This window comes from Morone saxatilis, unplaced genomic scaffold (genome assembly GCF_004916995.1).
Source record: "Morone saxatilis isolate NCDOM2014 unplaced genomic scaffold, NCSU_SB_2.0 Contig11, whole genome shotgun sequence".
NCBI lineage: Eukaryota > Metazoa > Chordata > Actinopteri > Moronidae > Morone > Morone saxatilis.
This window is the reverse complement of record NW_023339663.1, coordinates 18,495,742-18,509,631: the sequence shown is the minus strand read 5'-3', so window position 1 is coordinate 18,509,631 and position 13,890 is coordinate 18,495,742. Positions and strand designations below refer to the sequence as shown.

General features: G+C 38.3%; 2 protein-coding genes across 2 annotated transcripts in view; both read right to left on the bottom strand.

Annotated features, from left to right (window-relative positions):
• The window catches only part of smyd3 (SET and MYND domain containing 3), a 59,931-nt gene extending 57,949 nt beyond the window's left edge, over positions 1 to 1,982 (bottom strand). Inside the window, exon 1 of the mRNA XM_035652429.1 lies at positions 1,773 to 1,982. Within this exon, the coding sequence (XP_035508322.1) occupies positions 1,773 to 1,933 (161 nt within the window). The 5' untranslated portion in view covers positions 1,934 to 1,982. The remainder of the gene's footprint in view (positions 1 to 1,772) is intronic.
• A 2,180-nt stretch (positions 1,983 to 4,162) lies between these two features.
• The window catches only part of cnsta (consortin, connexin sorting protein a), a 24,605-nt gene continuing 14,877 nt past the window's right edge, over positions 4,163 to 13,890 (bottom strand). Inside the window, exons 8-13 of the mRNA XM_035652574.1 lie at positions 13,691 to 13,712; positions 12,948 to 13,014; positions 10,886 to 11,466; positions 10,194 to 10,376; positions 7,726 to 7,879; positions 4,163 to 7,577 (exon numbers count right to left, since the gene is read on the bottom strand). Coding sequence (XP_035508467.1) covers positions 7,369 to 7,577; positions 7,726 to 7,879; positions 10,194 to 10,376; positions 10,886 to 11,466; positions 12,948 to 13,014; positions 13,691 to 13,712 — 1,216 coding nt within the window. The 3' untranslated portion in view covers positions 4,163 to 7,368. The remainder of the gene's footprint in view (positions 7,578 to 7,725; positions 7,880 to 10,193; positions 10,377 to 10,885; positions 11,467 to 12,947; positions 13,015 to 13,690; positions 13,713 to 13,890) is intronic.

Sequence of the window (13,890 nt, the reverse complement as noted above, 5' to 3'; positions counted from 1 at the left end):
TTTGTGTAATTATTTCCTTTCTTCAAGTACAGAGCTTAAATCCCACTGATGGCTAGGTGCTCTCTGTCTGGAGCGCTGGAGCGGTCAGTTGTTCCACTAACCAGGAATCCCCAAGAACCCCAGAAACTGTTCATAGATCAAACACACAGACAAGAAGGTCTGGGTTATCCAACAAAATAAATACCAATAATCATATTATTAATTAATTCATATTCCATAATGATACCTCAGATGCTGATTTGCAAAACTGTATCAAGCGTGCAATGACTTAATACAACCGGAGATATGAAAGAAATAGCACAATAGCATGATTTAAAAAGTATGGCCAAATCTCTTACGACAGACAAATTTCATCTTTACACAGTATGTATTATCTGCTATAGGCCCCTCGACACAGAAATGTGCTTATGGGCCCCTATTAAGCCAGTGTGAATCCCCCTCTCTATGCATTGTGTACTGTAATCATTACATGGCCTCAGGTTTGCTGTGTTTTGATCTGATAGACACAAATGGATTTAAGATTATGCACCATGTAAGTACAATATTAGTGGAAAAAATGAAGCAGACCTTGTGTGTGACCTGCCTTTAGGCCTACATCAGTGAGTAGTTAAATATTAATCCATACACCCAAACACTATTACAATTAAGCATATCACCAAAATCAGTGAACAGCCACACAGTGAACTTGGTAGTTTTGGCCTTGCACCCAGACCTTCTACATAAACATCACATAGACAGAGCAGCACCTATTGACCACCACATCTCCACTTTAATATTGATGACATTCAGATTCACTAAGGGCTTTTTACCACAATAGGTCTGCTATCCCTGTCTGTGCAGAAGAAACTGTTCATGGTACGGTCTATTGATTGTCAAACAAAGACACACTGTTTTAGCATTGATATTATTTTGTCAGCTCTACAGATGACTTTTCTGCACACCTGGGGCCAGATGCAGAAAACTCTGTATAGATTCACGATTTAATAATCTGATTGTGATTGTGTTGCATCAGCGAGGGTCTCCAACAGCATCAGAGCACCTGCTCTTCATACTAATTCATACACAGAGCTGTAAACCTTCATCTCAATATGTATCTCAATCTACATTATTAAACATCAGGATGATTACTCTTAAGTTTATACTGAAACAGACTTTACAAAGTGCTTTACAAGTCTGGATCAAATGAAAAGATAAACAGGGAAATTATGGTGACTGTAAATAAAAAGAATGATAAAATGAATCACTCTTAAATGATTTGAAATTAGGTTTACAAATAAGCTTATGAGTAACAGAACTAGAGAAAACTGCGAAATAATAAATAGTAAAATTAGCAAACAACTAAACAAATATACATCTGGCCCTCGCCTCCTCACCTGAAGTGACACCTGTGCTCTCTTTGTCACCTCTGAAACCACGACAGTGCAATGGCGCCATCTGGTGGTCGGTCGAAGAACTTAGTTGCATCTACTAAAGTGCATTTTAAATAGCTGACAATAAGAAGCCTAAAGCTCTCAACTGCACGCATACACACAAGTCAGCAACACGAACATTATATACCATAAACAGTATGTAAAGAGTACACTACAGATACAAACTGAACATATCAAACGACTTGTGGCGCTACATGAGCCAGAAACAGTCCTTATCATTGGTCCTCATTGACCAGACTGCCTGTAAACCCCCGACCCCCTGCAGCCTAACCACTGATAGCAATTACCCAATAACATTAAACTACGGGACAGGGTGCTTTGGTATCTTGGATACTGTCTCACCGTGTGAAGCAGTGGTGGCAGACATCTCTGGCCACTTTGTTGGACACACAGGCCGCCAGCGGCTCTGCAGAGTACACCAGCTCTCCCCTCTTGATCCCGGCTGTCGCCCGGACACCGTTGCCTTTTCCCGGGCTGACAAAACGCTCCAGCCTCGGTGCCATAGTTGTGTTTTCCCTCCACGTGAACCGACCAGTGTTTACATCCGTAACATACGCGCAGACAGCGTGCGTCATGACGTCACATATACGTACACACCCTTCCCGTCCATTGTGGTCGGTGAGAATAAATAATTAAGAAGTTAGTATTAAAAATGCATTAATAAGATGTTAAGAAATCATCTCTAATAAAAAAAAAAGTTCTTTGTGGACTATTTGTGCATTTGGTAAGACAGAAGAGTCACATACCGTATATATAGGCTACTGTATAATTGTGAATTCAACATGTGGAAAGATTTACACGAATATTTAGTTGATATATGACAGAGCACATATTTTCCATTACTCTGATTCCACCTATACCAAAAAAATATATAATTAATTTGATAACATGCTGGTCAAATTCCACATACATAAATCAAACATTATAAAATCCTCTGCAAATGTTTTCATCATCATGTTATCATTTTAAGTTGACTCTTTGATTTAGTTGACAGCACTCACTAGGATGCATGTGTGCTGTTACATTCAAAACCAAAAGGCAATAAAGACAATGTCCCATAATTTTTAAATGTTTATTAGTTTTATTTTATCAGTACAAATGACAAGGACAAACAATGTCTCCCACCCCACACTTTCCAAGACCCTTCCCAATAGCACAAAAACAGGACATAAAACTGACAATAATGTCTAACAAGCTGAACAAAGTAGCAGTACAAAAAACTAAAGATAAATAAAACATACATTTAAATAAAAGGTGTACACTCTAGTACTCTTATTGCCATTCTTGTCTTGCGATGCTTGCGTGTATCACTTTTATGAAAATAGGTTTCCTTATGGTAAGGTACCTCTAACGCTTGCACTTCTGAGGAATATGTAAGATATCTTCTTTAACACCATACATAATGCCATTTGTTTTCTTCCAGTAAAGAGCAATAAGCTGTTTGTCTTGCAGGATACACATATCTGTAAATGTTTATTCCTTCTTCCTTAGTTTGAAGTGTACAAATTCAAAATGTAAATCTTAGGATCAAGAGGGGCCCTTACAGAAGTGATCCTGTCCATCACGTGTTTTACTTCTTTCCAAAAATCCATTATTTTACTACATTCCCAAATATAAAGGATTCCTCTATATCCGTTACACTTAGTACATGTGTCTGGTATATTGTTGTCAAAGTGGTGTAATTTTACTGGTGTCACATATATGTACGCATTAACCAATTATATTGCAATATATATATCGTCACAAATCATGTTCCAATCCTCCAACGTTATTTCCTCATTCAAATCGTCCTCCTCCATGCTTCTACCTTTCCCTCTGAAGACACTTGGGAACCAGAAATTAAGAAATCATAGAAAGAAGAAATCCAGCCTTTACTATAACAGTCCTTGGTGACCTGTTCCTCCAGTGAGGAGAGGACTGGAATGCCATAGTTTTGATTCTGATTTGCATAAATAAAGATGTGTAATTGCAGGTACTTGAAGAACTGTTTTCTTTGAATGTCGAATTTTTCTCCTGAAATGACACAAGCTTTCCCGCTCTGTATATGTCGCTAATTTTCCTCAGTCCCCTCTCTGCCAATATGTGGAAGCCCCCAGTTGCTCTCCCAGGTTTAAAGTCAGTATTGTTTTAGCCCAGATTGGAGTGAATTGTCTGAGAAATGTCACACTGCACATCATATTCAGTACAATGGGATTATTTGTTGCTTTCCTCAGAGCTTTCACTTTGGATGACTACATGTCCTGTTACTTCAATTAAACATTCAGTCAAGAAAATCTCAGTAACCCTTAAATTGCTAAGCGGGGAATGAGCCACTGTCTATGTACATGACCCACTGAAATGCATTTCTGCTTCTAAGGACTAGTCTGTTCTTCCACATCCGAACCAATGTTTGTCATCTCATAGTCAATCCAAAGACATGTGGCAACAATTATCCTTCTAGTTAAAGGTTAGGTTTGCAGTATTTGATGGAGCCTCCTTATGCATCACTACACAAGACCTAGAGCCTATTAAAAAAGGAAGTATATATATACGAACATTACATTCTAATGAAGATCTAAACTAGCAGAATAAATTAGTTTAAGCATGTAGGTGACTACATTTTTGAGTTCTTCACACTAAAACTGGGTACGTTTCCTCATCAGCTTCAAAGTTGGGCTCATTAACTTCTAACTGTGTGAACAAGAATACGGGTCAGTATTGCTGCAGATAGTACAGAATGGAGGCACACAAACAACTTTTTCTCAACGGCTTTAAGAGGAGACATACCAGGGAAGAGGTGTTTTTTGACAAGAAAAAATAAAAACCTCATCTTCTTATTACAATCTGTAAGAACAATGTGAAAGAGTTCATCAAACAAGTTGTAAAACACCTTTCATCAAGCAGCGATTCACACAAAAAATAATGACTTTTCATCCATTCATTTCTGTTAAAAACCAACTGGCTAAAACAAATGAACATTCGTATGAAGATCTAAATTACAATAGATAGTTTTCAGCTTTCAGATGGAAAAAACATCAACCGTTTAACAATCTTATGTGTGAAGGAGGTGATAATGACAACAGAAGCACAAACTCTCCAGTTTCAACTCTTCTTCAGGAACGGATGAGGGAAAATGAATGAAAATAAACCACATATAATAATGACCCAGATGATGGTATTCAGTTAGATTATAAAATAAGAAATTCTCTGTCAAAGCCTCCTTAAGAACAAATGGCAATTTAAGACATGAAACATCTATCTATCTGTATGATTACAATAAACAAGCAAGGAAAACAAACAAACAGATGCATCTCTGTTTTTCCACCCCCCATATTATAAATAATTAAAACTGTCTAGAAGATTAAATAAGAGGTTTTCTGAGTGATAGTCATCTGAACCAGCCAGACAACATGTGCAAATAAAAACAAGATTCAATCTCCAATTCATACATCCTGGAAAAACCTCACATCTCAAACTAATTTTCAGGTTTTTGTGAGCTACACCATGAGATAAAGATAATACGCTTTTATCTGAAACTGTTACAAATGCATAGGTAAGACAGTTGAATCTGTTCTCTTTGATAGATTTGTTTTCTTCCTGACAGTGAAGAACTTTGTGAGATATGTGGTTTTTCTAGGATATTTTTTATGGCATCCACTACTACAGCAAACGAAAGAAAAAATATTTTAACAGAACACCAAACATTGCAGTATGTTAAAATGACACAAGTATGGAGGCAGAGGTGGCTGAGTAGGCAAACAGTAAGATTAATTAGTAAAATGACAACAGTAAGACTAATATTTGCTTTAAAATGATTAGAAATAAGAGTTAAGCACGGATGTAACAATAAAGGCCTGAGATGGCTTTCATGGACAAAGTGTAAGCCTTTTTACAAAACACATTAAACATATGCTTTACAAAAATGGCAAATGTTAAGTAGACGAGTCTTGAAGAAGGCAAAAACCATTCCGAGTTGCAAAAAATTATTTGAAAACATGACAATCACACACTGATGCCCAGAGTCCCTAAAAACAGCAAACACACAGGCAGGCAGAGCTGGACTGACACAGTGCTTCAAATCACCTCATCAACATCAAGGCCTGTGTTGATAAAGTACACTGAAGAATTATTGTTTTAAACATTAATTGTACAATTCTCATTTATCCGTTTTTTTTTTTACAGAAATATTCCAAACCGAGCCAGATTGGACAGAACAGTATTTTCTGTTCGAGTTCTGTTCTCTGTGCATAACTAATGTTCACTGTACCTGAAAACGTTTAGTATAGAAACACAACAATGCCTGTAGAAATATTGCAATATACTAAAACATCGTACCAGTCGTATGTGCAACATGTTAAACATTCTTCTGACAATATATACAGAGGTGCACTGTGTTGCTGTACATGTTGCATATGCTACACAAAGCTAAATCTAGCTCATTGAAACTCATAAACTGATAGTTTGAACTGTTAGTTTCCAGTGGAAGCCATGTCAGCTCATTGCAATGCATTGTTGGTAGTTATACAGAAAAGGGCAGCAACAGGACACACTTCAAATGTGTGCGGGGGGGGGGGAAGTACACATAAAGTACAGCTGTGCAGCTGATGTACAGGTCTTAAGCATTTACTCATTGGAAATGTAATGCAAAACTTAAAACACTAAAAGGAGTTTTTAACTGGTCACAAGTCTCAATTTAATACTGATGCCTCTGTATGACCTGCATAAGCAAAAAAGACCATCAGCGTGAAGGATGTCTGTTTCTATATAGATATTTGTAATGCCTGCCACCGGGTCGGATTAGGTCTGATTCTCCTCAAAATCATACAGCACAAGGCGGTGGAAACACTGTCCACAGGGCCCGCCAGAATGAATATAAAATAAAAAAGTTCCTTGTAGCTGCTTTAAGATGACAGCTGTGATTTGCGATGAGATTGTATAATTTCCCCCATGGGACATATCTGATGCGCCTGTTGTCCATTAGCAGCTCAATATTGATAAATGCTAAAATAACCCTTTCAATCTTTTTTTTTTTTTCTGACAATATATGAATACCCTACAGATGACAGAAAGCAACGTTTTAAAATTAACCTCCTAACATTCATACAAAGGTTGATTAAGACATAATAATTTCATTCCAAGTATTACACCACAGAATAGTTTGTTCATTTTAAAATTTCACTTTGCAATTTTAAAAAGTCAACAATAAAAGCAACACTAGTGGTTGCAGCAGTTTGTAAAATGCCCAATGGGGTACATCCCATTTGTGCAGTGTGTGTGTGTGGAGAGAGCATCTCTGCGCCCTCCAGTTAACAAACTATACACTTTATATATACTTTTTTACATCTCAGTGGGTTGCAGCCGTTATGACTTTGTTCTGATTTTTAACTGAGGGAGTTGAGTCTCAGAGTCCATTGTGATTCAGTAAAAGTTTGTTTCCAGCCATTGTTGATTTATCGACAAATGTCTTTTGAAAATTAAGTATCACTGGCTGACAATGAATGTGTGTTCAATAGGACAACAATTTCTAAACCTTGCTTGATAATTTAAAACCTATTTAATGTGGGCAGGGTTGAGAGGGGTGTAAATCAGTCTTTCCTCTTCTGGTATGAAGTAAGTCCATTCTCCTCTTTCTCTCTCTGCTCTGCTTTCCCTTTCAAACTAGTGTTGTAAAGGGACATCTGATCTACAACTTAAGTATCATTCAACAATGGGGCTGCATTCAAAGAGCATTAAAAATGCAGTAGAGCAAGTCTACACATGCCAGCCATTTCTGATATAATCATTTAGCCAATTAGGCAGCACAATAGCCACTTGCTTCCACATATCAACAGGAACTGTAGCAGCTGCCTGGCACCATTACCTCAGAAAACATTGTCTCAGGAAGTAGCAGGCACTGCTGGAACCTACAGTGATAAACAGTAAGGCCAGTGGCTCCGCAAGGTTGACAAACTGTTTGCTGCTATGACCCGGGGGTGAACCAATGCTGGATGTGGGATATCCCGCGCTGTATCTGGCCAATGTAGAAGTCTGCATTTCGGGAGAAGTCCTGACAGACAGAGGAGTGGGCATCGCCCAGAGCACAGTAAAGGGCGGTGCCACCCACACTGATCACTACGGTAACCAGACAAAGCAGGAAGAGAAGCAGGCAAGAGTCCCCACCGCCAACATCTACAATGAAAGAGATACATGGTGTTGAGGGAAGTTACAGAACAGTAGATTAATAATATTGACTAGAGAAGTTGCTAGAACTCATCAACTATTTTTGACAATGTTATTGCATTTGTACATTTGGTTTAAGTTAAACACAAAAACACACCTTGCTCATAGCTGTCATCAGGAACTCTGAAGCGGACGCGTCTTTTAGCAGGGAGTTTGTCCAGTCGGGGCTCTGAGCTGCCAGATACACTCATGTTGTCCACACAAACACTCCTCTTCTTCAATATTGAGACCAGGCCAGAGGCTGGAGACATCTAAGAAGCGAATACAAAAACAAAGAAATGTTAGGAAGCACAGACACATATATTAATATAATTATTATATTTTATTTACACCAAATACAGTTTGATCTGATCACCATACACTGACAATATTCTGTATGAAGAGGAACTTGTCTTACAAAGGGTGTTCCTCACCAGCCATGTCCACCAGGTGTCAGTACAACACACAGCAGTATTGAACTTTAAACCTCACTAACAATTTCACAGTCACACAGTCCAGTACAAAGCACTGCTTCTCTGTGACAGATGTTATGCACATTAGACCCCGAACGATCATGCCAGGCTCAATCCAAAGGTGTTCAAAGTATGTATTACAAGTGCAAATCAACTTTGGTCAAGAGGTGGTAAATGATGTGATGGTGATGTAGCAATCCGTCTGCTTATCATTACACCATGTAGTCATACTACAACATTCACCTGCTGCCTTACACTTGTGAGATGATTACTTTATTCCCTCTCAACCAATCTGTCCAAAGTTATCTGAAAGGGTGTGATTTGCAGTCAAACTGCTTACGAGGAGGAGCTGAATAACAAATGTGAAAGTAATAACACATGGACCTATCACAGATCCTTATTGGTGAATAAACCTAGTAGTAGTTTATAAACCTTTAAATGGGAAGCAGATTATAATAATGATGAACTTGAAAAAATTTCTTTGTACTATGAATCTAATTCTTTACAAATCTGTCTGGTACAAATATTTTTAAAAGCACACCTATTAAGTCTGTAATGAAATAAACACTACATAACCTACAGGCCAAAAGTTTGGAAGCAAGATCAAATTTGTACAAAAATAGATCATAGTTTCATTGGTTCACTTTGCAACAAAATAAACATGATTAATATATAAAAAGTCACTTATCAGAAAACATTTTTACTATAATTATCAGGTATTTGGGTTTTTCTTGCTTAGACTTTGCTTTCTTCAAAGTAACCTCCTCTGGCTTTAACAACAGCATGGTATATACAAGGCATTCATTCCACAAGTTTTTTAAGGTATGTGCCAGGAATTGCATTCCAAGCTTTCTTAAGTTCATCAATGAGAGACTGCTGATTCGTAGGACGCACTTTTCTGACTGATCGATCCAATTCTTCCCACACAAGCTCAATTGGAGAGGTCTGGAGACTGAGGGGGCCTTCCTCTTCTTTTTTTGTATGAAAACTCTCAAAAGCCAAAGAGCTAAAGTGAATAATGCAAACTGATTTGTTTTTTTTACTTTTGCACTGAAGTTGTGACTCTTGCACATCTTCTCGACCCTAAAACTAAGCCCTTCTTTTCTTTTGTTAACATTTATTCAGCAATGGTCTGGTTATGGTCTACTGGTTTTTAAGAAAGGCATTGTAAACAGAAACTTGAAGTTGCTTCCAAACTTTTGGCCTGTAGTTTACACAAAGTTAACAAGTTCATAGTGAGTTGTTGGAAAGACGATTTTTATGAAAGCGTTGCCGGCTAATAATGTATTCCTTATTTATTAAAAAACAAGCTCACAGTAGGAAAATGTTCAGTTCTAGACCTTGATTAGACTCATCACAAGGCATCGCATAAACATGGAACCAAAATTACCCCCAACTTCCAAGTACTAGAGCAGCATACACAACACCTCCCTGGCTGCCCTACATCATGCACTGTCTGATAAAAGCAGGCCAGTCTTCTGGTTACCATTGTACGTCAGTTCTTTCTGTGTCTGCTCCATCCAACTCTCTGCAGCTACCTCTCCTTCACTCCCTATTCTTCTCTTTCACAGAGATGTATCTACAAAAATAAGTCAGTAACCAGCACTTGAGCTTAAAGCCAAGTAATGACAATTTTTGCTGAAAGAATCTAATACAGAAGCTTTTTTTTCAACTCACCAGACACAACTATGAAACCATATTCAGGAATCCATTTATTCTGAAATAATTATATCTGAATAATAATACAGTAATCCTGCTAGGTGACAACTCAATGACATTTTCAGTTCTCCCTTCACCTTTCACCTCAAAGTCTACTTCTCTCCATACAGAAAAATGCAATGTCAAATAGGCTTTCACATAGGAAAAACAAATCCCTAGCCTGGTATCATGGTAATGGCTACATGTCGGAAATACCATTAGGGCTGCTCAGGGGACTGTCTCCATTATAAAGATGGGCTGATACAGACGGACAGAAACATTAAAACGTTCATCAGATTGCCAGTTTAAAGTCAACATGTTTGTGGTTCTACCAGTGTGTTTCTGTTGAGGTCGACTGTTATTATCTCTCTCCCTCTCCCTTATTCATCCAAAGAAAACACAAAGAAGTACACACCTCTTCTACAGTGATGAGTTTAGCCATGTAGTCCAGTGAGGCCGCTTCTCTGATGATGTCAGCCTGTTCCAATTCATACTCATACTCCTCTTCCTCTTCCTCCTCCTCACCCTGCTCCTGCTGCTTCAAATGAGCCTCTTGGGGAAGGCAGGCCTCCTGGTGCAGGCAGGTTTTAGCATTCTCCTGCAGTGATAGTGGAATGCAGTTACAACTTATATATAAATATATATACTAATGGAGAGAGTAATCAACAGTCAATTCTGACTGAAGCAATTAAAACATATGCGAGATAGTGACAGCTGTTTCATTTGCTGGTCAAACCACCCAGTAAAGGGCAGGTTGTTCCAGATAAAAAATTATTTGGAATTGAGAAAGTGATCCGTTTTATATTTCCAGCAATTGCAACGTTGGTTTGTTAAGCTAAACAGAGGAAGTGAGTAGTTAGCATGAGCTGCAATATGATACTGATCCTGATGACACAACTTAAAGTAAGTTAAGTCATTTTAGAGAGTGTAGAATTACTGCCAAAATACACAAACTAGGAACTCACAGATAACATAAATGACAGACATGACTGTATTTATCTAATATTACTTTGTTGCGTTTTAAAAGTATATTTGTCAAAAATATCTTTAAAGCTAAATTCAGAGTACAATAACTAGCCAACAAATTATGTTTGTTTTTACGTATACCTGAGTCTCCTCATGTAGCTCCTCCCCAGCAGAGGCTTCCTGGTGCAGCTGTTGTTCCTCCACTTCTGCCCCGCTGACCAGAGTCTCCACTGGGAGAGCTTTCTGACAAAAAGGAGAGTCTCTAACCTTCTGCTTCTCCTCCTCTTCATCCTCTCCCTCATCTTCCATCTCCAAAGCATCGGCCGCTTCCTCCACGTCCCTCTCCTCTTCTTCCCTTTTTGCCTCCTTTTCCTGTGCTAGACCTAAATCTCCTCCCTGCTGCTCTGCGGGCTTGGACTGATCCATTTCTCCGGCTGTGGAGGGGTGCAGTTCATTTCCCATGATTGAAGTGGCGTATCCTACCCCTCCTTCTGCCTCTCCTCCCTCTCCATCTCTGCCCTGTTTGTCAGTCAGCTGAGATTCATGGAAACCGTCCCTCCCCTCTAATTCCCTGTCTGGGTCTTTCCTGTCCTTCTTTGAGATCTCAGGGGAATTGAGCCCATCGACCAATTTAATGGAGGGTATGACTGGATGGCCGCTCTGCGAACAGGAGGAGTCTTCGCCTCTCTCTTTGTGCTCCATCCCTCTGTCAACCTGTCGGGCTGGATGACAAAGCAGGAGAGTGGGATATATCATAATAAATCATAACAAATCTACAAGCTCTACATGTGACAGTGACTTATTTACTATAGACAGGGAGACCTACTCTCAAATAGAAACCCAACATTCTCAATAGTCAAGACATGAAGCCTCGTAAAGGTCCAATGTGTAGGATTCAGTGGCATCTAGCAGCGTAGTTGCAGATTGCAACTCACTCCTTTCACTTCCCCCTTTCCAACCGTGGGGGGAGAAACTACGGTGACTATAAAGCAAGCGAACAGTCCCTTCTAGAGCCAGTATTTGGTTTAACCCTTTAGCTGCTATGGAAGCATGGCAGTTCAACAACTGTTTGGATCTGTAGATAAAAACAGCTTATTCTGAGGTAACAAAAACATAACAATTCAGGCGATTATACACTAATGAAAACATACCTATGAATAATATATTCCATTTCTGTCAATAGATCCTCCTTAATGTTACACACTGGACCTTTAACACAGTTACACTCACTGTGTACAATGCAATGGAAGCTACTTGCATGGTTTCTCATTCCTTCATTCCCTGAATCTTGTTTATGAAGTGGCAGTATGAGAATTTCTTAAAAGATAAACTACCAACTGGAAAAAAAACACACCAATCTCTCATAAAAAATAATCCCATAGCATACAGAAGTGTGTAAAAGCAGAGTGCTGACAGAACATGTTTGTTTTGTCTTTTAGTAAGATTGTTGATTGCATTGACCCTTAAGCAGCACCGCCTATGAACCATTACCAACAGGTACATTACACGTTTTCTTAATCTTATACTGCTTTTAATGATTAACTCATTGTTGAGTGTTGTAGAAATAGCTTTAATTTCTTAGTGTGTTGTTTTTATTACCTTTTTCTTTTTAACTTATATGAAGGCTCTTTGAGTTTCTTAAAAAACACTCTATAAATTAAATGTATTATTATTATTATTAACAAAATCATTGCAGTCTCTCTCTCTCTGTGTGTGTGTGTGTGTGTGTGTGTGTGTGTGTGTGTGTGTGTGTGTGAATAGCAACAGTGGAAGTAAAACTAATAATCACATGGTCGAAAAGGGATATGTCCTGTCTCTATCCTTAACAGTAACACACACTGCATTTCACACCTTACACTGCTTCTACTCCCCTTTTGGCAACATATTGTTGGGTTTGCATGCCTTAACCTAATAACTACAAATCACAGATGAATTACATTATAACCAACCACTTCACAAAACTTTTTTTATCATGAGCATGAGACTTCATTGTTGATTGATCAGGAGATCCAGCTGAAAGGTCATTCTGGTTTCAGTTGAAAGCTTAAGAAAAACCTAGTAAGAACCATAGTGTTGCATGTTTTTCAATGTGGTATGAAATCTTCCAGTTTGGTTGGCCCTAATGTAAAGTAGAAGTGGCTTGTAGTTAATGGTCCCCAAAAAAACAACACACTGACATGAATACACGCACTCTGTCACTCACCGGAGGTACATGGTGGCTGTGCACCACCTTCTTCAAATGGAGGCCTCAGAACATCCATAGATGCACACTGTACACACACACACACACACACACACACACACATAAATAAATAAATATATGTAGATAGAGACTGATTAGCATATATACATACACTACACAGTTTAGTATAGGGCTGCACAATTAATCTAAATATTACTGAAATCACAATATGGCCAAGTGCAATATCCCAATCGCAGAAGCTGCAGTTTGTTTGATAAAAGTAAAATGTGTGACAAAACAGCTTTGTAATGAAGTACTGTAGTGCAGCAGAGATTGCCTGGCCTAAAAATCTTGCTCTTGAGATGTAAGAAAACATGTTTGTTTGGTACAGACCTCAATAAATGTCACGCCATCATGATTTTAATAGGTTTGTTTTTTTCAATAAAAATGAACTGTGATGTAAAAACGATCAATTACCACTAAATATGAACCATATAGCAATCGCAATAACTAAAAGATAATTGTGATTTTTGTATCATATTGTGTAGCCCTAGTTTAATAGTGTGCAAGTTACACATGATTTATAATCTAACTCATGGATACATGCACACTACTTTTAACAGTGTACAAAGATATTTTACATGTAACATGTTAAATAACAGGTTAACAACAATGAGTCAAAATGCACATTCATTATGCCTCATCTAATCTGTATATACATTCTCTGTCAAACATACACACAACAAAAAAGATGAATGTCTTACCACAGCATCTCTCGCTCTTGGTCTATGAACAGAAGACAGAAAGAGAGACAGTGTGAGATGGTGAGATATTGAAGACCTGTTCTTGGTTTTGGTAAATGAAGACGTGAAAGATGCGTGACCCTTCTCTACTCTCCCGATCTAATATTAGTCTGAACACATTTCCCTGGCTATTACAACGTGTGTGCGTGTATGTGTGTGTG